The sequence below is a fragment of the Phascolarctos cinereus genome, unplaced genomic scaffold (genome assembly GCF_003287225.1).
Source record: "Phascolarctos cinereus isolate Bilbo 61053 unplaced genomic scaffold, phaCin_HiC Scaffold_9;HRSCAF=440, whole genome shotgun sequence".
In the NCBI taxonomy this organism is placed as follows: Eukaryota; Metazoa; Chordata; class Mammalia; order Diprotodontia; family Phascolarctidae; genus Phascolarctos; species Phascolarctos cinereus.
Window position 1 is genome coordinate 155009831 of NW_027556402.1, and position 26449 is coordinate 155036279.

Genomic DNA, 26449 nt, shown 5'->3' on the forward strand with positions numbered 1-26449 from the left:
AAAGTCCTGAATGGGATCACAAAAAGTCAAACACGACTGAAAAATGACTGAACAGTTATCCCCTTGGTTTAGGCCTTCAATGCCTTTTCCCTAACCGACCGCAATAACAGCCTCCTCTCAGCCTCTCATTTTTAGCTACTCCAATCCAAACTACAGAGTGTCTCCTGCCTGGACGAACCTAATTTTCCAGTTTCAGCTCACAGCAATCTGTATCTATCTTGCTCCAGTAAACCTGCAACAATCACCACTTACTTTTATTTTATTTTTCTGTTTTTCCCATTTCTGTGTCTTTGGTTCGGTTAGTCCCTATCCCAGGCTACCTTCCTCCATAGCCAAAAATCTTGTTTATCCTTCAAGTCTCAGTTAAAAGACACCACCCTACTTCAGGTCCTTCATGATTCCCTCTAGACAGAAGTGATCTGTTCCTCCTGTCAACTCCCAAATCCCTTTGCCACTCCTTTTGTGGCCCTGATCATGCCTTATCTTGTAGTACTGGTTACACCTTTACGTAAGTCATGTCAAAACAAGCTAGCAAAAGCTTTTAAGGATGTCTTTAATCAATAGTTTCAGAAAATGTCACTGTATTTTTACCTGAGCACATTAATCTGTAAAATGTAATTTATGGGAAATAATCATACTACTAGAGCAAAGAGAAATTCTTATACATTTGACTGCAAAGATTTATGTTAAGTCAGGTAGAAAAGATCTTTAATAAAAGTAGTTCTGTTCATCACAGACAAATTATAAGCTTTTTTAAAACTGTGGCTAAGTGATAATTTACATCAAAAACTAAATTTTCAAGATGCTAAAAGCAATTAGATGAACAAGCTCAGTAGTACTCCTACAAGTGTTTTAAGATATATACTGTCACAGAAAAATTTAGATACAGCTATTTTTAAGAAAAGCAGACATAGGGAAGCTGACCATATTATAATTACTTTAAATATTAGGCAGTTAAGTGAAATGATTGGGGGGGGGTCTATTTCCATTAAGATTCTAATATATTCATTCTCTCAGTAGTTCTCTACTGGCTAATATTCTTTAATAGATACTTTATATGAAGGGACATATTGGAAAATGAATGGGATATTAAAAATTACCAATAAGTTCTAAAAATGCAATAAAAAAGTCAGATTGTGTTTGATAATTGTGGGTTACTTAATATTCACACTTAAAATACTATTTTCATTTGATAACTGGCATGTTAGTTAAATAAGATAAAATAGCACAGACAATAATAATTTGACTTGCTAATAAAAATAAAATTTGACACAAAAAAGAATTTCTATGTGTTATCTTCAAACACCCAATTTTTGACCATGCTAGTGAATGAAGGCAGAGGTAACTAGGCTTAAAGAGATATACAAGAGATATACCCGAACTGACTTCTTTAATGGCCACATAATAAAATGTTTGCAGCTCAATTCCTAAAGCTCAAAATCAGTTTAAAAAAGAAAAAGGAAATTGATAAAAATCTAGTTGCCTACATTTAGAATGACCTTAAAATTTTACTTGAATAAATTCCCAGGGGGAAAAAATGGATATTAAACTCCAAAACTTCTCCAAATTTCCCTCCTCCAATCTTTTTTAAGCTCTCTGACGTCCATTCCAGCTCTAAATTACTATGATTCTATTACAATATAAAAGCATCTGTTTTTACATACCTGGACTCTACACCTATGTGTGTTTTGTGTTCTGCTTTTTTCTCTCTCATTACTCCATCTAATTATTACTGCACATCAACACAAAACATAATGAGTACATCAGCAAGGATTTATTAGGCCAGACACTGCACTAAGTGCTAGGAATACAAAAAAAGGCAAATGACAGTTCCTGCTCTCCAGGAGCTCACAGTCTAATGAGTGCAACACTATGCAAACAACTACATACAAACAAGATAGACAGATAAATAGATAGATACACACACACTAAATTGGAGATAATCAACAGAGGGAAGACACTAACATAAAGAGAGATAGGAAAGGATTTTGCCTGAGAAGCCAGGAGGCAAAAAGGAGAAGAGAGCATTCTAGAGTACATATTTATCACATTCAGTAGCCTACTGTGGTTCTATTCTCATTAACTAGCCATTCTCACTGGTTTTTAAACCAGTTTTAAATAACAGACTTCAAGTCAAAGGCCTTGATTCAGGCCTCAGTTCCATTGCTTACTATTTAAATGCCTTACTAACTGAGGGACCTGGAGTCACTTTAAGTCTCAATTTCCTCATCTATAAAATAAGGTTAGACCAGACAGTCTATTAGTCTCCTTCTAATTCTGATAAGCTATGATTCTAAAAATCAGACATGAATATTTTTATGGGATTACTGTTTTTATTTTGAAGTACTGAGTAAACAATTACAATTACAGAAGGGTTTATGTTACATATTACCAGATAGGATTCATTTACAGTATCACAAGCAGTGTATATGTTTACCAACAGCTTTTATCTCATTATGAGAATTAACATTTACATTTGTTTTTAAAAATTTAACAGAAATGAGATACCCTAAACTTACTTTTAATTGGTATGTTTTTAAGTGTATAGCATAGCTATACATGATGATGTATGGAATTCTGTTTTAATGATGACTTATGTTGCTCATATCTTTGGACACACAAAATTGGATTTTAGCACTGAATTTATGTACTTATATTAATTCTTCATATATTTTTGGATTTCTAAAACCAAAACCTATAATTTTATTAGCAAAGGGGCATTTTTTTTTATAAAAAATGTTTCCTGTTAATGCTTTCTATACATTTTACCAATTGTGCTTTTCCTCTGATATTTTACATATCATTAATGATAACTAATATTTAGATAGCAATTACTACATATCAGGCACTGGGCAAAGCATTTTACAATTATTATTTCATTTTATTCTCACAACAACCCTACAAAGTAGATGCTATTATTATCTCCATCTTACAGATGAGGAAACTGAGGCTAACAGAGATTAAGTGACGTGTTCAGGGCTCACACAGCCAGTAAGTGTCTGAGGTAGGATTTGAACCCTGATCTTCCTGACACCATGCCCAGCACTTTATCCACTGTACTACCTAGCTGCCTATTATGCAATAAATTATGGAATATTTAATTTTTACATATTCAAAGAATGAGATCAAAAGTTTTAATCCTTGCTAGTATCCATAGCTACCAATATTTTCTTTAATATGACATAAAGAACATTTTAATAACAAATTTAAATTATCTCAGAATTATAAAAAAAGTAGGCGGAGTTTGAATGCAGATCAAAGAATACTATTTACTATTTTTTTCTTCTGTTTTGTTTTGTTACCTCTTTCTTATGGTGCCTCCTATTGGTTCTAATTTTTCCTTACAATATGACTAATGTGAAAATATGTTTAATAGGCATGTGTATGTAAAGCCTATATCAGATTGGGGAGGGAGGGGGAGAAAAATTTAAAACTCAAAAGCTCCTGGAAGTGACTGTTGATAAATCAAAATAAAGTAATAAAAAATTTAAATAAATTAAGTAGGGCAATATTTTCCTTTGCAAAACAGAAGCCTTCAAAACAAAAAATTTGAAGCCTGACATACAAAATGTTAGTGATGTTCTAACCTATGTCTAGTAAGCAGTGAATTTAAGCGCTTACAATATTAGATCATAGCACTTATTGATGAAGAGCAGTAACATTTCAGTATAACTGTTAATGTAATGCCCAGAAGAGGAATTAAGTTGTAAGATCTATGACTATCGATGTACAGCTCTTATACTCATGTCCTATAGGAACTCCTCAGGTATAAAAGAAATAATTAATATCAAGGTACACTGAATGGAGATATGATGTAACAAAGAGACTAGATATCAATCATGATGGCATGCCTCTTTTCTGGAAAAGAGTGTCAAAGTTCCAAAAATCAGGCAAAACCAATACTTCAACAAATGCCATGTACAGATGCAATTACCACCTTAAACCCTGCCATCACTGGATATTTTTGTTTATACATCTAATTTTACAATAGAATAAAAAGGCAAACAAAATCAGCTCTACAGAATGTCTAATGCTGACTTTCCTAAATCTATCCTGGATATAGTACCACTAGTAACAGTATCCTATTCCATTAAGCAGGGATTCTTAACCTTTTTTGTGTCACGGACCCCTCTGGGGAAACTTTTGGAACTTCTCAGAATAAAGTTTTTAAATGCATAAAATAATACACATAAAATTACAAAGCAAATCAATTATACTAAATTACAGTTATAAAACTATTTTTTAAAAATAAGTTCATAGACCCTAGGTTAAAATCCCTGCCATTGAAAGAGATATTTTAGTAGCCTGTAATAAAATAATCCTATGCTTTTAAAAAGTTTTTATATACTAGAAAATATTTTTAAGCTCTTCAACCAAATCATCTTTAAATTAGGAAATTAGTTACCTGTTAAAGAAGTCAGACCCATACAAGTAGCTGCTAGTGCCACTCCAAAGACTGCTGCAGCATCCTCCAATAACACCACATTTGTACTGGGATCACGACTTTCCATTACTTAATCATTTGAAAATGAGAAAAACAAAAGTGAAACCTTCAGAAATCTTAAGTGGGCATAACACTTTAAATATACATTCTGAAACTGAGGTACAAATAAGAATAGCATATTTATAAAGATATACAGAAATCTCCATATTGGGCAATAAGACCTTTTTAGTTTAAATGTAAATACTGGTGTATACAATTATAACTCTACCAGAATTTATTAAATGCCTACTATGTACAAGGCACTATGCAGGGCCATAGGGACACAAAATAACAAAACAAAACAAAAATCCTAATACTTCCACAAATAATCAAAAATATAAAAAAATGCAAAGGATTTATGCCAAAATTTTTAAGGTTTAATTTAAACAATAGTCTATTTACTTACACATGGCACTAGGCTACATTATTATGCACACCTCTATAAGGAATATTTGACTCCTAATAAACTTACTTTAACAGAAGTTAACAGAAGTAATTGATTTAATTTGTAAGAAACATACCATACTTGTAAAATGACATTCCTTTAGCTTGAGCACTCCGTCGAAGTTCATTTACAGCAACAAGGAGAGTTGCTGAAAAGAAAAGCGTTCATGTAAAATGCACCTGTATTTGTGCTCTACAAATATGAACAGAGTAATGTATAATGCAGTCAGATCAATTTCATACAAGAACCAGAGAAGAAATATAACATGACTAGCACATATTGAACAAACATAGAACTCTTGCCTGGCAAAGAAACAGACGCTGTTGCACAGCTGAAGCTTTCAAAGGGAATTTAAAATCACGCTACAAAACTGTTCTCTAATTAACAATTGTCCTAAGCACCTCAATCTAATCAGTCCTCTATACTTTCATATTCAATTTTCACTGCTTAACAAGTATTGATATGGGGTCTTAAGGAGTCTATAAATACTATTATTGTTGTTATTACTATTATTATTGCAATGTAATGAAGAGCAGACACTCAGATCTCTTACATCCTGTAGAGGCCCTATATTCATAGTGGGGCTTATTAACAGAGCACCATACAAAGTAGGAACTCAATAAATAGCAACTAAAGGCCAACTAAGTTTGGAAAAACTGTTCTCAGGACTTTAAGGAGCTAAAAGCTTCCTAAAATATAATTAATTTGTAGGAATTAATTTGTGTATTTCATGAGAGTGCATACCTCCTTCAGACACCAATGATCCTGCTAAAATACAGTAAGCCTAGAAAACAAAAATTTTTAAACCAAAGCATGAATATTTCAGTGAATAATCACAAATCTATTTATCAGTTTTGTAAAACCTAAAAATGGAACACAGATTTTAATTCCAACAGACTACTTAGGTCTTTATACAAAACTAATCAACTAAATAGCATGAAATATACAATGCTTGCATAAGGGAAAATGTCCTTCAAACAAAAGCTTTAGAAACTGATTACATGTTCAATTTTTATTTTAAAATTTTTCAAGAGGATGACTTTAAAAATTTGGCCTTGTCAAATTCAATTTATTCAGAAAGCTTGACATAGAAGTTTATAAAGCAGATATGAAAATATCTACTTAACTACTCAAAAACAGACTAGGGGATCTATGGATTCTGAGGACCTAGACAAAAATCTCAGCTTTGCCATTTATTACTTGTCATCTTATTTCCCCAGGCCTCATTTTTTGCATATGTAAAATGAGGGGTCTGAAAAAGGTGGACTTTAAAGTATCTTCCAGCTCTACCAGGGATCCTATATGCCTCAAGTATCTGTCTACTTAAAAAATGGATTATGAGCAACTAAGTAAGTTTCAGATGGAAGAGGCTGAGTAGACAGATAACCCTGACATCCAGTGGTATTCCAAGGAGGTATTTTAAAGGGTTAAGGGCTTTTTAAGAAAAAGATGAGGAAGACTGAAGGTACAGAGAAGGATTTCTACTCTTCTAATTCTTCTACTCTTCTAACTTCTAACTAATGGGATCTAACTCACAGATCCCATTAGCTGGTTCCAGAAGCCACTCAAAAAAGAGGAATATGACATTACTCTCCTGCCCTCTCCATTCTATTCATTGTCCCACAGGCAGTCCAGTTCTCAGTTAAGGATGAAGACAGAAAGGCTCTTCTGTGTTTCTTTTCATTTTACCATGATTAATAGAATCAGAAAATAAAAAATGAGAGAATATTAAAGAGATAAGGAATGGAAGAGTGTGCTGTTGTTTTTTAAAGGTAAGTGGCAAAGAGAAAGAAATTATCATAAGGCTCAATAATACTGCTACACGGTGTTTTCTTCTAACCTATAGGTAGGTATGATCAAAAAATGTAAATCCATCTACCCAACAAAGGAAGGATAGGGAATTTCACCAAAGGACTGCAAGATGTTACACTCCATAAAAAAGGATTAGTATCTTGGTATGTATTTCTGGATTTTAATTATTATTTAGAACAAAGTCAAATCTAATTAGGTGGCAGAAATGTTGAAGGCCAATTTATCTGCCAGAAGACAACAATCTTTAAGAGCTCCAAACCTGCATTCTATTTACCAATTACCCAATGTCTGATTTTGAACTAGTCATTGTACCTCTTTGATTTCACATGCCATAGATCACACTTATACTGGAAATGAGACAAATACCAAAAGAATAAGGTATCTATAAATTTGTCTACATTTCTCAAAATCAAGACATTATATATAAATTACATTATCTTTTCTGAAGCGAAACTAGTGACAAAGGAAATGAGGAAAACTCTAGTATCTCAAGCTCACTCTTACAAACACATATCTGGACATTAATCAAAAAGCACTCATTAGCTGTGTGACCCTGGGCAAGTCACTTAACCCCCACTCTGCCTAGGCAAAAAAAAAAACAAAAAAAGCATCCATTAAACATCTATTATTATGTGCCAGGTACTGTGCTAAGTAAGCACTGGGGATCCAAATACAAAGAACAAAACAATCCCTACTCTCACAGACCTTACATTTTAACGAGGTAGACATGACTCTGTTGCCTCCTGAGCTTTGTCATCCACTATGCTGTTGACCCTTAGTCCTTCTGAAAGTAAGACGATTTTCTTTTTTCTATTTGTATTCCCAGTGCTTGGCACATTATTCGGAACACAGTAAGTATTCAGTAAATTTTTTTTTTCATTCACCAGAACACGTCCTTTGAAATACAATTACATTTATAAAATGCTGATATAATGTAACCACTCTATAAGGCATATGTTAGTCCTATTCAATAACTGCAGTATTAAAAGGAAGCGCTAGTGTATTTTTAGTTTCTTAAACAAAACACTATTTCATATGACTAAAACCAAAAAAGATCCTATTACCCAGAGAAGAGATTCCATAGGCTGAGGATGAAGTAATCCCATGATTCCATGGTACCAAGAAAGTCCTGCACCCATCATAAAAATACCAACTCCACTAATTAATGAGGAAATATAGCGCATATTTGAGAAACCATACCTAAAATAACAGAAAAATATAAAATCATTAATATAGAAGAAAAAACTTTTTATACATATTTTTAAAATCTCAATGAAATGGAAAAGCAAACAAAAAAACAAAAAAAAACTTGGTGCATTTGTCATAGTTTGATAGTTCATTAAAATTAAAGTGCTAAAATCATAACTAATCAGAAAAATAATACTGGAACTAGAAGTGACTACAAGTTCCTTGAAAATACATAAAATAAAGTGAACACTATTTAATTTGGATATTTTTCTAATTCCTTTTACATACAACTTATTTTGATTTAATCATACTACTTTAGTATTATGTACCACAGCTGCTGATGAAATTAATTTAATCTTTTTTTAAAAAGCATTCAGATGTTTAATGAGCAAGATAGCATTTAAGTTTCCTTGCAATACAGTTTCTAATTAAATTCTTTAGTCTTTATGAGCATCCAGTTTAGGATTTATATTATCTTTAATTTGATCCTGTATACTTGTCAATTCTTAACAGTTCAACAAATTGCAAGCACTATTACTATGCTTATAAGCTTCGCTGTAGGTCTTCAGGTTCCTTTTATATTTAATATTTTCATCCAAATTTTTTTTAGCATCTTCAGACAATATGCATAAACAGCTAGAAAAAAGGGGAAGAAAACTGTGACAGATTACAGCAGCAAAAGAAATTTATTACTTACAAAGTATTTTTTCTGGAAAACTTACTTCTAAATACACAAGTCTTAAGAAGATTTTGACTGATAAATGAAAATTTAAACAAGAATTTTAAATGAAAACTGCTCTCTGAATTATTATTGAGAGGAAAACTTTTATCTCAGCTTTAAACTGCTTCATGCAGAGCTATGAAGGCCTCTAGACCAGGGGAGGGGAACCTGAAGCCTCAAGGTCACATGTAGCCCTCTAGGTCCTCAAGTGTGGACCTTTGATTGAATCCAAATTTCACAGAACAAATCCACTTGGACTCTAGTCAAGAGTTGTGACATCAACCTATCAATCACTTAACTGACTTAATTACATTTTGCTCCTCCATCCACAACATGATACATGGCACATATGGAGGGTAGTATCAGGACATCTAGAGTATTAATTTGGATGGAAATTCGAAATTCTTAGACATAAGCTAGCCAGAATCTAGGAAAAGAAGAGCAGTGCTCTCCCTTTAACTACAAAAAGAAGAGATGTCTAAACTATAATGTATTTTTGAAATGTTGTTCCCAAAATCTAATGTACATCTTTGTTTAAAAATTATTCATCCACATCATTTGAAATTTCTATATTACCATAAAAGTGGAATTAAAATATAACTAGTGTATTGAATTATTAATGATACCATGGCAGAACCAAAACACATGCTTATGGGTTCTGAAAAGAGAAATTTTAAATCCATACAATGTGCATTCCATATCACAAAAGCAAAATAAATGGTATGGGGGAAATTTACCAGCAGCATTTTATCATACTGATAGTTTCATTAGCTCTGATAAACTATCACCCCAAAATCTAAATCCGTATTATAAACATGAGGTTTTGCTGATTTTCAAATATGAAGATGACAAAGACAAGGAGAGTAAAAAAGTTCAAATTCCTATTTCAAAAATAACCCTTGCCCTTATTAATCTGATAAAACAAAAATAAACAACCTAATGAATACTGTCATTTTTCAGTAATATCTAACTCTCCAAGACCCCATTTGGGGTTTTCTTGGTAAATATACTGGAGTGGTTTGTCATTTCCTTCTCTGGCTCATTTTTACAGATGAGGAAACTGCAGCAAGCAGGGTTAAGTGACTTGCCCAAGGTCACAGAGTTAGTAAATGTCTGAGGCTGGATTTGAATTCAGGGAGATGAGTTTTCCTGACTCCAGGCACAGCACTCTATCCACTGCCTCACCTAGCTGCCTAAAGTTACAGCATTATTTTCGAAAATAAGAGTTGAAAAAGTTATTCAAGGTATAAACGTGAGTGGGCATATTAACCACAGAAATTATCTGAAATACAGTCACTCATCTCAAATGAATAATTACCCCAAAAGGAAAAGAAAAATAAAGACAATGTACTTACGGATGAGCAGAGTTTGGTGTCCGTACAGACTGAGAGATGCCTAATGCTAATAAAGCCTATAGAGCCAAGACGAAAAACATTACCATGAGTCTGCACCGTTTCAAAACAATTTTCTGCATCATTTACACATCATTAGGAAACAGCAATAACTAGTATCCTTAAATACGTCTCAGTATCAGAGAAACACTTTAAGTAAACCTTCCTGAAAACTTAAGTTTCTCCTTTTATATGCCCAAACTTCCAAAAATTTTAACTATTTCAGATGGGTTTTAAAAAGTCCTTGGATTCTTAGAAACATCCTAATTATAGCTGAACCTTTTGTTTTTGAATCCCCAATGCCTAGGTACAGCATAGGGTACCTAACAGATGCTTGTTGAATGACCGATTCTTCATGATTTAGGGCAGTGGTGTCAAATTCAGAAAGAAAATGAGAACCACCAAACTGTACACAAGGATCCCTAGAGGCATACCGTGACTTCAAAAACTCCGTATTAACAGTATCTATGTTCTATTATATTTTCATTTGTTAAACATTTCCAAATTACATTTTAGTCTGGTTTGGGCAGTGGCAACAATTCCATGTTTGACACCTGAGATTTAGGGCATCATTAGGAAGCTGTTTCTATAATACATATTCTATAATACATAATGCCCTGAGGGTGACTGGACAATCTGACATAAATTGCTACATATATCCTTTTTCTATTCTTTTATAGTTTCTCTATCTCCTCCCTTTTGTACCCACATGCCTTCCTGAACTTCTCTCTTTTAATCCACCCTGGGCTCTGAAACCAAAGAACTATGACTGTGACAATTGCCTATAAAGTAACAGTAAAATAAGCTTATGAGAAATGATCTTACGAATGTAGGAAATTCATTCTATTGACTTTTGTCATCTTTAGTTTTAGCTGCTCAAAGGCCTTTTCTTTCTGTCTATTCTCAGGTTCTCTCGGCTGAACTCTAAGACAGGTGAAGTAATACTGTGCTAAACACTGTTTGGTATATTAGGCATTTGAGTTCTTCATAAATAAACTGTAAATTATAAATAAACTATAAATTTGTAAATAAATTGCAAATATTTTCCAACAAATGTATCATTTTTTTTTCTTTCATTATTTCCTCAGGAATATTTCCAAGAGTGGAATTACTCTTGACATACGGCTACTGTTGAATACTACAAAAAGGTAGGACCAATTTGCACTGCCATCAATGAGTACGATATATCCATTATTAACAAAGCTACTGACAATTAGTTTTAACATTTTTTATCTTTGTTAATAAGTGTGAAAGGATATCTTATACGTTTTTCTGGTCTATATTTCTTTACTTAGTAGTGAGGTCCATCATTTTTTCAAGTACTTATCTACTAGTTGTCTTTTTCCAATTTGTGTTTGAAACTTCTGATCATTTGTCTATTAGAGACTGAGTACTAGAAGGATAGGTTTTTGTAACTAGTTCCCTGCAAACTTTTTTTTTTTTGGCTAGGCAATGGGGTTAAGTGACTTGCCCAGGGTCACACAGCTAGTAAGTGTAATGTGTCTGAGGCCGGATTTGAACTCAGGTCCTCCTGAATTCAGGGCCGGTACTCTATCCACTGCACCACCTAGCTGCCCCCTCTGCAAACTTTTAAAATCAAGTTTTCATCTATCATTTATCTCAAATACTCATTCCATTGTGTTGCCTTTATTTTTTAGTTTTATTGCTTTTACGTGTATAAAAGCCTTTTTTTCCTGATTCTTATATTACAAGCCCATCAACTTTGTCTGATTATTTTTTCTTCTATTAATTCAATAGTCAAAAATTTATATCTCCTCCATATACGAGATATGCATAAGTACTACATCTTTAAAAAACTTAATTCATGGGGCAGCTAGGTGGCACACTGGATAGAGCACAGACCCTGGAGTCAGGAGGACCCGGACCCGAGTTCAAATCTAGCCTCAGATACTTGACACTGGTTGTGTGATCCTGGGCAAGTCACTTAACCCCAACTGTCTCACCAAAAAGCAAAACAAAAAACAAAAACAAAAAAAAAACTTAACTCATTAATCTTTGAGTTTATTATGCTGGGTATTATGAAATATGTATTTCAATTTATTTCTCTTCATATTGCTATTCATTTCCCCCAATAACATCTATTAAATATAAAAATGTAAGATTTTACATATGTATATTATATTATATATGTATCTACTTCTAAGACTTCAATTATTTCACTGGTCTATTTTTCTAATTCTTTTAATACAGTACAGTACCAGACATTATTGACAGTTGTCATTTTATAAAAATTGTCTGGAAGGGTAAGTCCCCTATACCTTTCTTGCTTCTACTCTCCATACAATTTCATGGTAATTCTGTCTACCTCGTTTTTTTCCATCTAAACTACAAAAATTTTGTTTAATTCTGTAAGATCTGATTGATCTTTTAAGTGGTAGTGCTAAATTTGTAAGTTAGCCTGAAAAGTTATTAGATTCTAATTTTCACTTTTCTACAAAGTTTTCTGTTTTTCTAAAATTTTTTTCAATGATAAACCTGCCTCAATTTGAGCTGATCCCTCTTTACTCTTTATAAATTCCCTCAGCCTGTGTGTATATGGGCTGACACATCATACAATTTATCATATGTAACTGAACTTTTCTACCCTTCTTTCAGGTACCCACAAGTTATGGAGCTGCTCTCACAGTCAGACCATAAGCTCCTCCAGGGCAGGTAAGGGCTGTGCTTTCTGTTTTCTTCAGATTTCTCAGCGCTATCTGATAAAGCAAGGACTCAGGGATTCAACAAAGAGCTAAGGAATATTATTATTATTATTAATATTAATCTATGCCTTTTTAAATTAAAATTGAATGTCAAGTTGTACAAATTAACAGAAACTTTAAACAGTAAATTAAAATCAATAAAATTAAAAGCTTACACTTAAATATAAGTTTCATGTAAAAGCTTATAATTGCATGAAGATGTAATTTTAAACGGGTCCAAAACCTAACAGAAAGGTGAATAAAAATCTAACTAATATTATATTCCTTAATATATGCCTGACTTCTCATTCCTCTTCAAAAAACTTCCTCTGGCTATTCCAAGTCACATACCATCCACCCACCATTTCATTATATGCTACCTTATTGTATCAGTTCTCATACTCTCATCTTGCATTGTTTTTTAACTTTTCAAGTGTTTGTCTTGTCCTTTCAACTACATCATAAGCTCCATGGAGACTAGAAGCATAAGGGTTTGGGGAATCTCCTTCAGAGCCCATCAGAGAGCTATATGTATACAGGTGCTTAACTGTGTATGCTGAATAAAAAAAAAAGTATGAAATTCTGGAAAATAAGCAAAATTGACCCATATGGCAAGAACCTCATTTTTATCCTCTTTATCAATGAATTATAATTAATAACGAACTTATTTAGGCCAGTTGTGAGATTTAATTCTGAACTGAGAATGTATGTTTTTCTTTAGAAAAGCATCATCTTAAAAATTTCCAAATCAGTAGAATGTTGCTAATATTTACACTAACTTCCTCACAGGGTTGTTACGAAGCCAAAATTTTGCAAATCTCAAATGCTTTACAAAAATATGAATGAAAAAAGTTTCAGTTATCTGATCATCTGAAATTGTACATTTGTGAAGAAAAGTTATGTTTAATGCCTAAATATAAATGGGTACTTTAGTGGGGTCTGAGGAACATAAGTTTAAATGAATCCAAATCAGAAGGATAAATTTTAACATATGTATTTTTTTTCCAAGAACCATTCTTCTCTCTCTGTCCACATTGTTATGAAAGTAGAGAAAGAGACGATCCAAATCACAAGGTCAACATTTTTCCTAAATGTGAAATCATTAACTATGTACATTTATATTTTCTAAATTTCTAAAAGACAGTAAAGCTCTGTGTCAACATTTAAAGTGGCAGAGAGATCATTACAGCACAGAGTGACCCTTTTCATATTGCCAGAAAGCTCCTCTGGGACTTCTCTTAAAAGTACTTTAGAATGTTATGTCCCATGGCAGACTATAAAATCAACCTTAGCAATTCTAATTCACTCTCTTCCCTTCTGTCACTGGGTCAAGGTTAATGTACTTTTCAATCCATCCTACTACCCAACTCAAGAAATTATCTCATCCACAAATGTTTCAGCATTCAATATAAAATTTAGGAAAAGTCTGTTTTATTAGCAAAGTCTGAAATCTCTCACCTGGTTGCATGTATCAGATAATGAATGTATAGCTTCTGAGAACATACTTGCAGAACCCGTATAAATCCAAGCAAGTAATTTAAAGAAAAAGTTCAAGCCATTTCTAGGACAGAAAAGAAAACTTTCGTTGTAATGGTATTAGTAAAATTGTCATAAAAATATGTAAATAACCCAAATATAACTGTATACTAATGTTTCACACAGAGTAAATGAAAAAAGAATCCTAGCCTCCAAGAATTTACTACTTTTTAAAAATATGATTTCCAGATCACTTACACACACAAATTAAAGATGTTTATTATGTGACGGCACAGGACTAAGTACATTCTGTGTGCCTATTAGACAAGATATGGCTAAATGGAAAGTGCTACGAGGTAAAAGGAAGTGGTTCTGAATGCATGAAGGGGATTTCATCTGGGAAGAAGTGAGGTATTCCAGAGTCTACAGAAGGTCACAATGAAGATACACCTTAAGCAAAGGGATCATTTGAACCGGAAGAAGACAGAACCAGGTGTGCTGAAGCTTTTGGTTAGCAGGTAGAAGTCAGGTCTGAAGCAAATCAAGGAAGGTTCTTGTACCATGGCCTCAGAGTAGCATCACAGACAGGTCAGGAAGAAGCCAAATGCTTTGATCAGTCTAAGAATGAGGTCTTGTTATTTGGAAGTAACCAATGTCCTGTTGGGGCAGCTAGGTGATGCAGTAGATAGACTGCCAGGCCTGGAGTCGGAAGATTCATCTTCCTAAGTTCAAATTTGGCCTCAGACATCCTGGACAAGTCACTTAACCCTAGTTTGCTTTAGTTTCCTCACCTGTAAAATGAGCTAAAGAAACAAACAGCAAGCCACTCTAGTACCTCTGTCAAGAAAACCCCAAATGAGGTCATAGAGTCAGACATGACTGAAAAATGACTGAACTGAAACCAAATTCCTCTACAGCTCCCATACTAACGTCAGAGACTATGTCTTTATCTACCTACATTCATGTCTGTAGGTAGCTCCAGATCTTCTGGTCTGGGGCATCCTTGGATGTGGAGGTGGGTCAATATAGAATTGGACCCCCCACCAACTTTATCCCACATGGGGTCTCTGGTTGTTCTTTGCTCCATGAAATGACATAGTGATACAATGGAAAGCACACTGGATTTGGAGTCAGAGAACCCAAGGTATGAATCCCAACTGGCTCTTATTGGTTGTATGACCCTGGGCCAGTCACTTACCTCTCTCTAAGTCTGAGTTTCCTGATCTACACAAAGAAGTGGCTGAAGGAGGTAATCTCTGATTTCCTTCATGCTCTTAATCCTATTGGCCCAGAGTAGCCTCTTTATAAACCAACCTCCACTAAGGTTCTCCAAGTGTGCCTCCATGATCTAGGCTCCTAGGAGGCTCAGTGGAGAAAGTATGGGTCTTGAAATCAAGACAGTCTGAGTTTAAATCTGTGTGAACCTGGGTAAGTCACTTAACTTTTGCCTACCTCAGTTTCCTCATCTCCAAAATGGGGATAATAGCCCTATTTCACAAGGTGGTTGTGAGGATCAAATGAAATAATATATGGTAAAGTGCTTTAAAATCCTGAAAGAACTATATAAATGCTAACTATTATCACTATTATAATCATTAATATTATTATGGACTGGGCTTCAGGCACAGGCCTTTTTGATTTCTTGTAAGAAGCTACCACCTCTCATTATCTGGCCAAAGGTTCCATGGAGGAAGTAAATCCTCAAAACCATTCGAAGATATATTTGTAGAAAGGATAAGATCCTGGTGACTCTGACGTAGAGGTAGGATAACTGAATTAGGAGAATTTTTGCTAATTTGCCAGGGTAAAAAAGGAGAAGAATGGCTGGGAATGAAGGTAGAAGACACAAATATAAGAGATCTTAAGTTGGCCTGGTGAAAGAAAGCACAGCAAAACTTTATTATATAATAAGGTCCTTCAAAAAGTTCTATTCTGATGCCTCAACATCATGGCAGGGAGATTAATCTAGGTTCCAAAATCTAAGTCAAGCAGAACACTATCTCAAGAACGTCTCTTGGGGCAGCTAGGTGGCGCAGTGGATAGAGCACTGGCCCTGGAGTCAGGAGGACCTGAGTTCAAATCCAACCTCGGGTACATAATACAACTGTGTGACTCTGGGCAACTCACTTAACCCCAATTGCCCTCACAAAAAAAAAGTCTCTCATGCTTTGAATAGGCTCCTTGCAACAGAATAAGCATGCTTTCTGAGGACAAGCCTAGTACACAGAGATTAACATCAGTAAGCAATCACTTTGGCCACAGCAACTCACAAAACAAAAGAAAATGTAAATCACCCCCAATCCTGTGCAGCCTCCTTTGCTTCTGCAGTAACTATGGAAAAGTGACAGAAAAGGGAACAGAAGGTGCTAAGAATCACAAGTAAATTCTTAGGCTGTCTATTAACCGTAAGTTAGCAGATGGTGCATTTCTAAATGTGAGATCTTTTATGAACAGGCAGTTTTTGGATGAAGAAATTAAAGCTATATAAGAGTTATACGAAAAAATGATTAGAGAAATGTAAAATAAAACAACATTGAGGTACCACCTCATACCTATCAGAATGGCTAACATGACAAAACGATAAATGTCTGAGAAGATACAGGCAAACTGAAACACTAATGCACTGTTGGTGGAGTTGTGAACTGATTCAACCATTATGGAGAACAATTTGGAAGTTATGCCCAAAGGGCTATAAGACTGTGCATACCCTTTGACCCATCAATAGCACTTCTAAGGCTATATCCCAGAAAGATCATACAAATGGGAAAAGGACCCACTGTACAAAAATATTTATAGCAGCTCTTTTTGTAGTGGCCAAGAATTAGAAATTGAGGGGACGTCCATCAATTGGGAAATGGCTGAATAAGTTGCGGTATATGAATGTAATGGAATAGTATTATTCCATAAGAAATGGTGAGCAGGCAGACTTCAGAAAAACCTGGAAAGACTTGCATGAACTGATGCTGAATGAAGTGAGCAGAACCAGGAGAACACTGTACACAGTAACAGCAACATTGTGCATTGACCCACTTTGTTAGACTTAGCTCTTCTGAGCCATGCAATGATCTAAGACAATTCCAAAAGACTCATGATGAAAAATGCTATCTACATCCAGAGAAAGAACTATAGAGTCTGAATGCAGACTAAAGCAAACTAAAAAAAAAAAGTAAAAATTTTAAAATTTAAATTTAAAAAAATTTTTTAATAAGTGAGATCTCTGACCAATGACAAGCAGGTAGGCATGCCAGTGGAGGACACAGATCTGATGATCTATTGTCACTACAAACAAAATCAGAATTAAGATTCACAGCTAACTGGTTCACTGGTTTTCCCTAGAAAAGTCAAAATAAAGAAGTTGGTGAAAATAACTTTATCATGTGTCTAAAGGCAACAAGAAATATCAATTCATGGCATGTTTGATCATTTCATATTCCAGTGGCCATTATAAATATTTGCAGGTATAAGACAATTCTGAAGGACTTATGATGAAAAATGCTATCCATCTCCAGAGAAAGAAAACTGATAGAGTCAGAATACAAATCAAAGCATACTTTTTTTAACTTTATTTTTCTTGGTTGATTTTTTTTGGTCTGTTTTCTTTCACAACATGACTAATACAGAAATGTTTTACATGACTACACATGTATAACCTGTATCAAAATGATTGCCTTCTCAAAGAGGGGAGACGGGAAAGAGGGAGGGAATGAATTTGGAGCTCAAAAAAATTTTTTAATGTTAAAAATTGTATTTACATGTAATTGGGGAAAAATAAAATACTAAAATATAAAAAAGAAAAAAATAATGGATTACATTGACTCCAGAAAAACTAACAATCTAAATCGATGGAAATATATAACAATCCAAATATAAGGAAAAGGGTCCATAGCTTGCTTCCAATAATAATTTATTAGTAATAAGTGATATAAAAGAGATTGAGATCATGTGTGACAAATAAAAGAATGGATTGCTTAATGAGATAACAGACAACCTCATTAGAACCCCCAATATACTAAAGGAACTAAATACTAAATACTAAAGATCTTTAATACATTGGATTCCTTCTTTGCAGAGTACGTATGGGATAATATGAGTAAGAAGCATAAAGGCTGGTTCAGATTCTTAAAATCTAGCCAATGGCTCAGATTCACTCTAGCCCACTTGTCATTATGAGGGTCACAAATGTTCAGATTCCTTAAGAGTCTGGCCAACATGGCAGATCTTTAATAAACCTTGACTTTGTCTAGAAAAAAAAAAAGAAACATAAAGGCTGAGATATTGTGGAAGAGGTATGATCTACCTCAGGGGAGTAAGTATCCACACCAATAAAATCACAAATCTTTCTCAGTGAAGTAAAATAAAGTCAAAGTATTCCCACACATGGAGAAAATAAATATTTGTAAAAAATACTACCATGAATATAATTAAAGCCTATACACCAATATCTATGGCAGAAGATGAAACAGTAGAGAAAGTCTATAAAGAACTACAGAGTAAATCAACGTTTACTTTGATACTCAATGACTTTAATACAAAGGTGGTAAGAGACGAAGATAGGAATGAATATCTTGTAAAACATATATTAAGAGTAAGGAACAAGTTAAACCAAAAAGTTGTATATTGTGAATTCTCTCTTCAAAGAAAAAAAAAATAATCAGAAGATGCTAGACACGATGAGCACCAAGTAACATTTTAAAAACTAAAATTGATATTTGAATAAATAACAAACAACATATTATTGAAGTTTATGAGTCATTCCTAAATCAACTGTTTGTATACTGTCAGATCGCCAATTTGTGCAAAGACCTAAACTGGTAAGAAAAGAGAACAAGAGAAATAAGAACAATTTTTAAAATCAAACAATTTGAACTACAACGTGACTTGCTGACACCAAGCTGCTTCACACAGTTTAATCAGTACAAAACAACTGCTACCATTATGAGACAACAACCCTAAAACCAACCTCAGCAACAAACACTTGACCAAGTGGATAAACATGGAAGCCAAAAGTAACACTGGCTTCTAATAAAAACTCATTTTTAAAATCTTACAGAGAAGGATGGCAGAAGATTATGAGCTATACTGTTACATAAAACAAAGAGAAGTGGTGGAGGTTAAATCTAATTTAAACGCTTAGCAAGAGAACCTACTAAGCAGTTATCCTAAGAACATCTAGGGCTAAAAGTGGAACAAAGATAACAAGCAGAAGAATGAGAATATCTATACAGATTTTTTATAATGAGCTGTTTTACCATCAAAGTCAGTGAAGTCACCACACCTGGGCTTCAATGTACAGTTCCTGATGTGCTTAAAGAAGAATTAGAAATGACATTAGAGAGAACAAAGGTAGGGAAAGTTGCTGGATTAGAGTGACTCTTTTTTATTTATTTATTAAAGTGACAAATCGGGGCAACTAGGTGGCACAGTAGTAGAGCACCGGCCCCAGCAACAGGAGGACCTGAGTTCAAATCCAGCCTCAGACCAAACACTTGACACTTACTAGCTGTGTGACCCTGGGCAAGTCACTTAACCCCAATTGCCTAAAAAACAAACAAAAAAAAAGTCCACAAAGTGACAAATCCTTTTACTAAGGGGATTTATTCTGTGAAGTTTGGATTCAATTAAAGGGCCATAGTTGAGGACCTAGTAGGCCATATGTTCCCCACTTCAGATTAGACAAGTATCCACAGATGAAACTGAGAAGAGACAAATGTGAGGGCACTGAAGGATGGAATTAAAAGACAGCTGAAAAGAGGCAAGATAACAAGGACATTGAAAAAAAAATCTCAGATCTACCAAAAAAGCCGAGAGAAAACCTATATGCCTACTTTCCCATCTGTATAACATCTTTATGAGAATATTCTATACACACATTAAGGATATCTTTAAGTTGAGTACTAGTCAGGGACTGATAAACTTTTGTAAATGATATTACACATTAAACCATGTCTTTCCCAACATAAAACTAACTAAAAGATATAGATAATACAAGATCCATTGTTCTTATCATTTGTTGATCATTTATGTTGCACTTATTATGTATGTTTTCCCTTTAAAAGTACTTGATTTAGGGGCAGCTAGGTGATGCAGTGGATAGAGCACTGGCCCTGCAGTCAGGAGGACCTGAGTTTAAATCCGGTCTCAGACCAGCACTTGACACTTACTAGCTGTGTCACTCTGGGCAAGTCACTTAACCCTGACTAAAAAAAAAGCAAAAACAAAAAAACAAAAACAAAGTACTTGATTTAGTGGAGCAAATGATCCTTTAAAGGTCGTCCTCCAAAAATGTGTCCCTAGGAATGTGACAAAATCATACAGGATTCTTCAAAAGACATAATAGCTATAATCATTTTGACAACTCTTTAATTATTAATATTGATCAAAGCATAAAAAAAGGAGATATATGCTTGCCAAAAATGTGTACTACTATTAGGGTAGTGATTCAACAGAGAATCTAAGTTGAAAAGGAATGAGGAGGTCCTCCAGATGCACCTGTTTACAAACGACATTGTGCTGGCACTACCAGGCCCAGGAGTACCAAAGAGTCTCCTAGATAAGATGCATAACCAATAAAAAGAGTGGCTTAACTATTCATACAAGAAAAACTTAGTGAATAAAAAAGTGTCTATTGTGCAAATTATGACATGCAGATTAGATGGACAATGTATAGTCTTTCTACTTCTGAGTGAATATTAGTCGAGAATACTGATCCCACTATCCTTTCCTCCTTGCCTAACCCCCAAAAACTAAAGTTCCAGGCTAGTTTCTGCCTAGTAGAAAAGGAAAAAAGGAAGTCGTGTAGCAGTGAGTAAGGAAATGAAATAATCTCAATTCCTTTTTTCTCTACTTCAATTCCAATCAAGATATCTAGTAGAACTATAAATATTTTCTATTACTATAAACATTCAAAAAATTAAATGTGACAATATTTAATTAAACTACCCATTGTCTGAGAATCATCCTTGAAATGTGAACTCTCCTTGCTCTCCTATCCTCTGTCAAGGGTATTAATAATTAGTACAAATGGTGATAACAGGAAAGGGAAGACAAAAGAAAAGGGCTGAAAATACAAGATGTATTACTGTCAAACTACCTCCATGGTAAGCAGGAAAAATATTACCCATAAATACAATACATACACAGATATTCTATCCCTCACAGTCAATTAATAATAGCTCTTAGTTACTTTAGCAGTACAATGTGTGAAGATGAATTTCTATGCATCATTTTAATAAACAGCTAAGTAAGTATCGTCAGGTATCATTCCACAATAATACATAGGGAGCCACATACTTCATATTGGTAATTACAATCAGAGATTCAAATCAACTTCCTTTTAAAATAAATATGGGTAAAAGTAACTACTTTTCTAATTACCAAGTGGTAAACTATGTATTCAGGTCTAGGATGTACAGATTCAAAATAATACATAGTTTAGCTTTAAAAGGTTTATTTTTTCAAACTTACATACAAATAGCAACCATCACCACTTTTCCTGGTCCTTTAAGAAACACTGCTGCTTTTCTAGACCGTGGCTGGAAAAAAAAGCAATTAGATAAATTGTAAACATAAACAGTCACAGCTTTAAGACTACAGAAAATGTCTTCATTTAATTCATAAGGATGAAGCCAAAACACTCTATATCTGCCTTATATTTACTTGCATAATTTTTTTGAACTTTCTGTATATATTTATTGTGTATATACCTGTTTATGTGCATACTGCCTACCCCACTAGAATGTGAGCATCTTCAGAGCAGAGATTGTCCTCATATTTTTTTTTAAATTCATGTATTTTTAGTTTTCAACATTCACTTTCACAAGATTTTGAGTTCCAAATTTTCTCCCCATTTCTCCCCTCCCCACCTAAGAAGGCATGCATTCTAAATACCCCTTCCCCCAATTTGCCCTCCCTTCTATCACCCCCCCACTCTTATTCCCTTTCTTTTCCATTCTGCTGTAGAGCAGGATAGATTTCTGTACCCCTTTGCCTGTATATCTTGTATCCCAGTTGCATGTAAAAACAATTTTTAACATTCATTTTTAAAACTTTAAGCTCCAAATTGTCTCCCTTCCTCTTTCCCTACCCACCCTCATTGGGAAGGTAAGCAATTCAATATAGGTTATACATGTGTAGTTATGTAAAACACTTCCATAATAGCCATGTTGTAAAAGACTAACTGTATTTCCCTCCATCCTATCCAGCTCCCTGTTTTTTCTTCTCTCTCCTTTGACCCTGTCTCTCCTCAAAAGTGTTTGCTTCTGATTTCTCCCTCCTTCAATGTGCCCTCCCTTCTATCATCCCCACCTCTTTCATCCCCTTTCCCCTATTTTCCTGTAAGGTAACATAGATTTCTATTCCCAATTGAGTGTGCATGCTATTCCCTCCTTAAGCCAAATCCGATGAGAGTAAAGTACATTCATTCGTTCCCTCTCACCTATCCACTCTTCCCCTCTACTGTAAAAGCTTTTTCTTGCCTCTTTTATGTGAGATAATTTACCCCTTTCTCCTTCTTCCAGTACAACCCTCTCACCCCTTATTTTTTAGATATCATCCTTTCATATTATAATTACCCTGTGCCCTCTTTCTACACACACACACACACACACACACACACACACACACACACACACACACACACACATTCCCTCCAAGTACCCTAATAATGACAAAGGTCTCATGAGTTACAAAAATCATCTTTCCATGTACAAATGTAAACAGTTCAACTTCAATCAGTTCCCTAGATTTCTCTTTCCTATTTACCTTTTCATGCTTCTCTTGAGTCTTGTATTTGAAAGTCAAACTTTCTATTTAGCTCTGGTCTTTTCATCAAGAATGCTTGAAAGGCTTCTATTTCATTGAATTTCCACTTTTCCCCCTGAAAGATTATACTCAGTTTTGCCGGGTAGGTGATTCTTGATTTTAATCCTAGCTCCTCTGACCTCTGGAATATCCTATTCCAAGCCCTCCAATCTTTAATGTAGAAGCTGGATTTTTTAAAATCTTGTGTTATCCTGATTGTGTTTCCATAATACTTGAATTGTTTCTTTCTGGCTGCTTGCAATATTTTCTCCTTGACCTGGGAACTCTGGAATTTGGCTATGATATTCCTAGGAGTTTTTCTCTGGGGATCTCTTTCAGGAGGTGATCGGTAGATTCTTTCCATTTCTAGTTTACCCTATGGTTCTAGAATATCAGGGCAATTTTCCTTGACAATTTCTTGAAAAATGATGTCTAGGCTCTTTTTTTGATCATGGTTTTCGGGTTGTCCAATAATATTTAAATTATCTCTCCTGGATCTATTTAAAACAACAATATTTCAAAGTCTTCTACTTTTTCATTCTTCTGGTTTTGTTTTATAATTTCTTGATTTCTCATAGAGCCATTAGCTTCCATTTCTTCCATTCTAATTTTTAAGGAATTATTTTCTTCAGTTAGCTTTTGGACCTCCTTTTCCATTTGGCCAACTCTGCTTTGTTAGGCATTTTTCTCCTCATTGGCTTTTTGGACCTCTTTTGCCATTTGGGTTAGTCTATTTTTTAAGGTATTATTTTCTTCAGTATTGTTTTTGGGTCTCCTTTAGCAAGCTGTTGACTCATTTTTCATTATTTTCTTGCATCACTCTCATTTCTCTTCCCAATTTTTCCTCTACTTCTCTTACTTGCTTCTCAAAATCCTTTTTGAGCTCTTCAATGGCCTAAGACCAATTCATATTTTTCTTGGAAGCTTTAGATGTAGAAGCTTTGACTTTGTTGTTTTCTTCTGGTTGTATGTTTTGATCTTGTCACCAAAGTAAGATTCTATGGTCTGAGGTTTTTTCCCACTGTTTGCTCATGTTCCGAGCCAACTACCTGACTTTCTACCTCTTTGTTAAGGTAAGGCTCTGCTTCCAGTGTGGAGGATGTACTGTCCCAAGCTTCGGGTTTTGTGCAGCTGTTTTCAGAGATACTTCTAGGGACCTGTAAATTTTCAGTTCTTCCAAGGTGGTATGATCAAGGGCGAGGTGTTTACTCCTTTCCTGGCCTGTGTTCTGGTTTATGAGTGACCACAAGCACTCTTTTCTGCCTTGGAACTGTGAGGAGAATTCCTATCCATCGCTGCCACAAGCTCTGCCATGCCAGCACTCCTCCTCACCCCAAGACCACTACCCAGGACTGCGACCCAGATCTAAGCATGGGCAAAGCAAGAGAATCCTGTCTCAGCATGAGCAAAGAGGTCCTTGCAATCTCCCTCTGATCAACCAATCAATCCCCCTGCCTTCTGTGGGCCTAGAGCCCCAGAAGCAGCTGTTGCTGCTGTGCCCACCACCCCAGGACTGTGCTAGGGCAAAGGTTGGACCATGCTTCTATCCCACCTAGGTACGTCAGACCTTTCCCACTGATCTTCTAAATTGTCTTGAGCATCTGTGGGTTGAGCAGTCTGGAAACCACCACAGCTGCCTGTGACTTAGTCCTCTCAGGCCTGCTACAGGTTTGTTGGGGCCCTGTTCTTGCCTGTGCAACCCACATTGAACTGTACTCCTGTCCCAGCCTGGTGCAACAGACCTTTCCTATCAACCATCCAGGTTGTCTTGGGCTGGAAATCTGTTTCACTCTGTCTTTTTGTGGGTTCTGCTGCTCTAGAATTTGTTGAGAGTCATATTTTACAGGTATTTGGAAGGGTTTGCAGGACAGCTCAAGCAAGTCACTGCTTTTACTCTGCCATTTGGCTCCGCCCTCACCCTTGCATAATTTTCTTTACCTCACTTTCTCTAATATCTTCATCTTAAAATAACAGAGGTGAAACTATTTAAGCACATGAATCCTAGTCCACAGACACCTTGAAAAACTTTATTAAACTTATACTAAAGAAGATTTACTTTTTAAAAAGAATGATCCAATAAAAGCAACAGAAAACTGATAAAGTTAATGAAATCTAGATACTGTAAAATATCTTTCCTTTATTTAACAACTTTTCAAGTTCCTGAAAAATGTTGCTTCCATAAGAAAATGCTGCTCTAAGAAAAGTTTTTCATGCATGCTGATGAAAACAACAAATGAAGGCAATCAAGTGACTAAAATGTATTTAAGATTTCCTTTTATTTAACTTTCCAGTTTAGAGTATATGTACTGTTGGCCCACCAGATGAAGGATAATTCAATGTTACAACTTCATTTAATCCTCTGCATCTTTTCAAAGGCTAGAAATGCACTGAGAAGTCTGACCTCCTTGCACCACTCTCCTCCCACGTCATGAGAAGGGAAGAGGTACCCAAGGATTAGGGCAGCTAGGTGGCATAATGGTTAGAACACCATGCCTAGAGTCAGGAAGACCTGAGTTTATAAATGGCCTCAGATATTTACCAGTTGTGCAATCCTGGGCAAGTCACTTAACCCTGTTTGCCTCTCTTTCCTCATCTATAAAAATGAGTGTGAGAAGGAAATTGCAAACCATTCCAATAACTCTACCAAGAAAACCCAAAATGGGGTCATGGGAAGTTAGACACAACTGAAACAACTCAACAACAACACAAGGATTAAGCAAATGAAAACAGAATTCTGAAAGGGACCTCAAGCACAATCTCTACCAATTAGCCAATGGCAAGAAGCCAGCTACCTTTGCTCTGTAAACATATGCAATGACAATAACAATGATTACATACCTAATAAAGCAATTCTCCTGTAATTTAAAAAGCATTTATTTTATACTTTGTAGATTACTAAAGCCCTTAAATTCTCTGTCTCCGTACTGATATCCGTGCTTTAGGCTACTTTTCTATATCTGCTGTTTTACACTTGTCTGTAAGGTCAAATTATCTATTCTGGATTTTATTCCTTAAAAAGAAAGCTAGATTCCAATCTGAGCAGCCTGCCCATTCCTCAAGAACAAGTGGAATGGAGACAATGGAGAGGAGTTAGAAAAAGGCACACAGCACCTCCCTCTAGTTCACTGCCAAGGTTATTACTGCCACCCATCTCACTCCTGACTATCCTTCTGGTAGGCCATGAAAGATTCCAGGGACAGGTTTATGTAGTAATGGACAGGCAACATCAACTCATCTCTATGTTGCTTCAAGGATAACAAAGGCTTTTCTTCACAACAACTTTATGAAGTAAACAGCATTAACCTGTTCATTTTATACATAAAGAAACTGAGGCTCAAAGCAACAAATTCAGTCACACAACCAGTTGGTGTCAGTGTCAAGACTCCGATCCACTGATTTTTCCAATATATAAAATATACTGCCTCTCAGCTG

At 35.0% G+C, this 26449-nt stretch overlaps 1 protein-coding gene across 1 annotated transcript in view; it reads right to left on the bottom strand.

Annotated features, from left to right (window-relative positions):
- Positions 1 to 26449, bottom strand: part of SLC30A9 (solute carrier family 30 member 9) — an 80120-nt gene that overhangs the window by 26260 nt on the left and 27411 nt on the right. Inside the window, exons 8-14 of the mRNA XM_020990899.2 lie at positions 21683 to 21750; positions 14201 to 14303; positions 10005 to 10060; positions 7805 to 7940; positions 5673 to 5712; positions 5005 to 5076; positions 4406 to 4513 (exon numbers count right to left, since the gene is read on the bottom strand). Coding sequence (XP_020846558.1) covers positions 4406 to 4513; positions 5005 to 5076; positions 5673 to 5712; positions 7805 to 7940; positions 10005 to 10060; positions 14201 to 14303; positions 21683 to 21750 — 583 coding nt within the window. The remainder of the gene's footprint in view (positions 1 to 4405; positions 4514 to 5004; positions 5077 to 5672; positions 5713 to 7804; positions 7941 to 10004; positions 10061 to 14200; positions 14304 to 21682; positions 21751 to 26449) is intronic.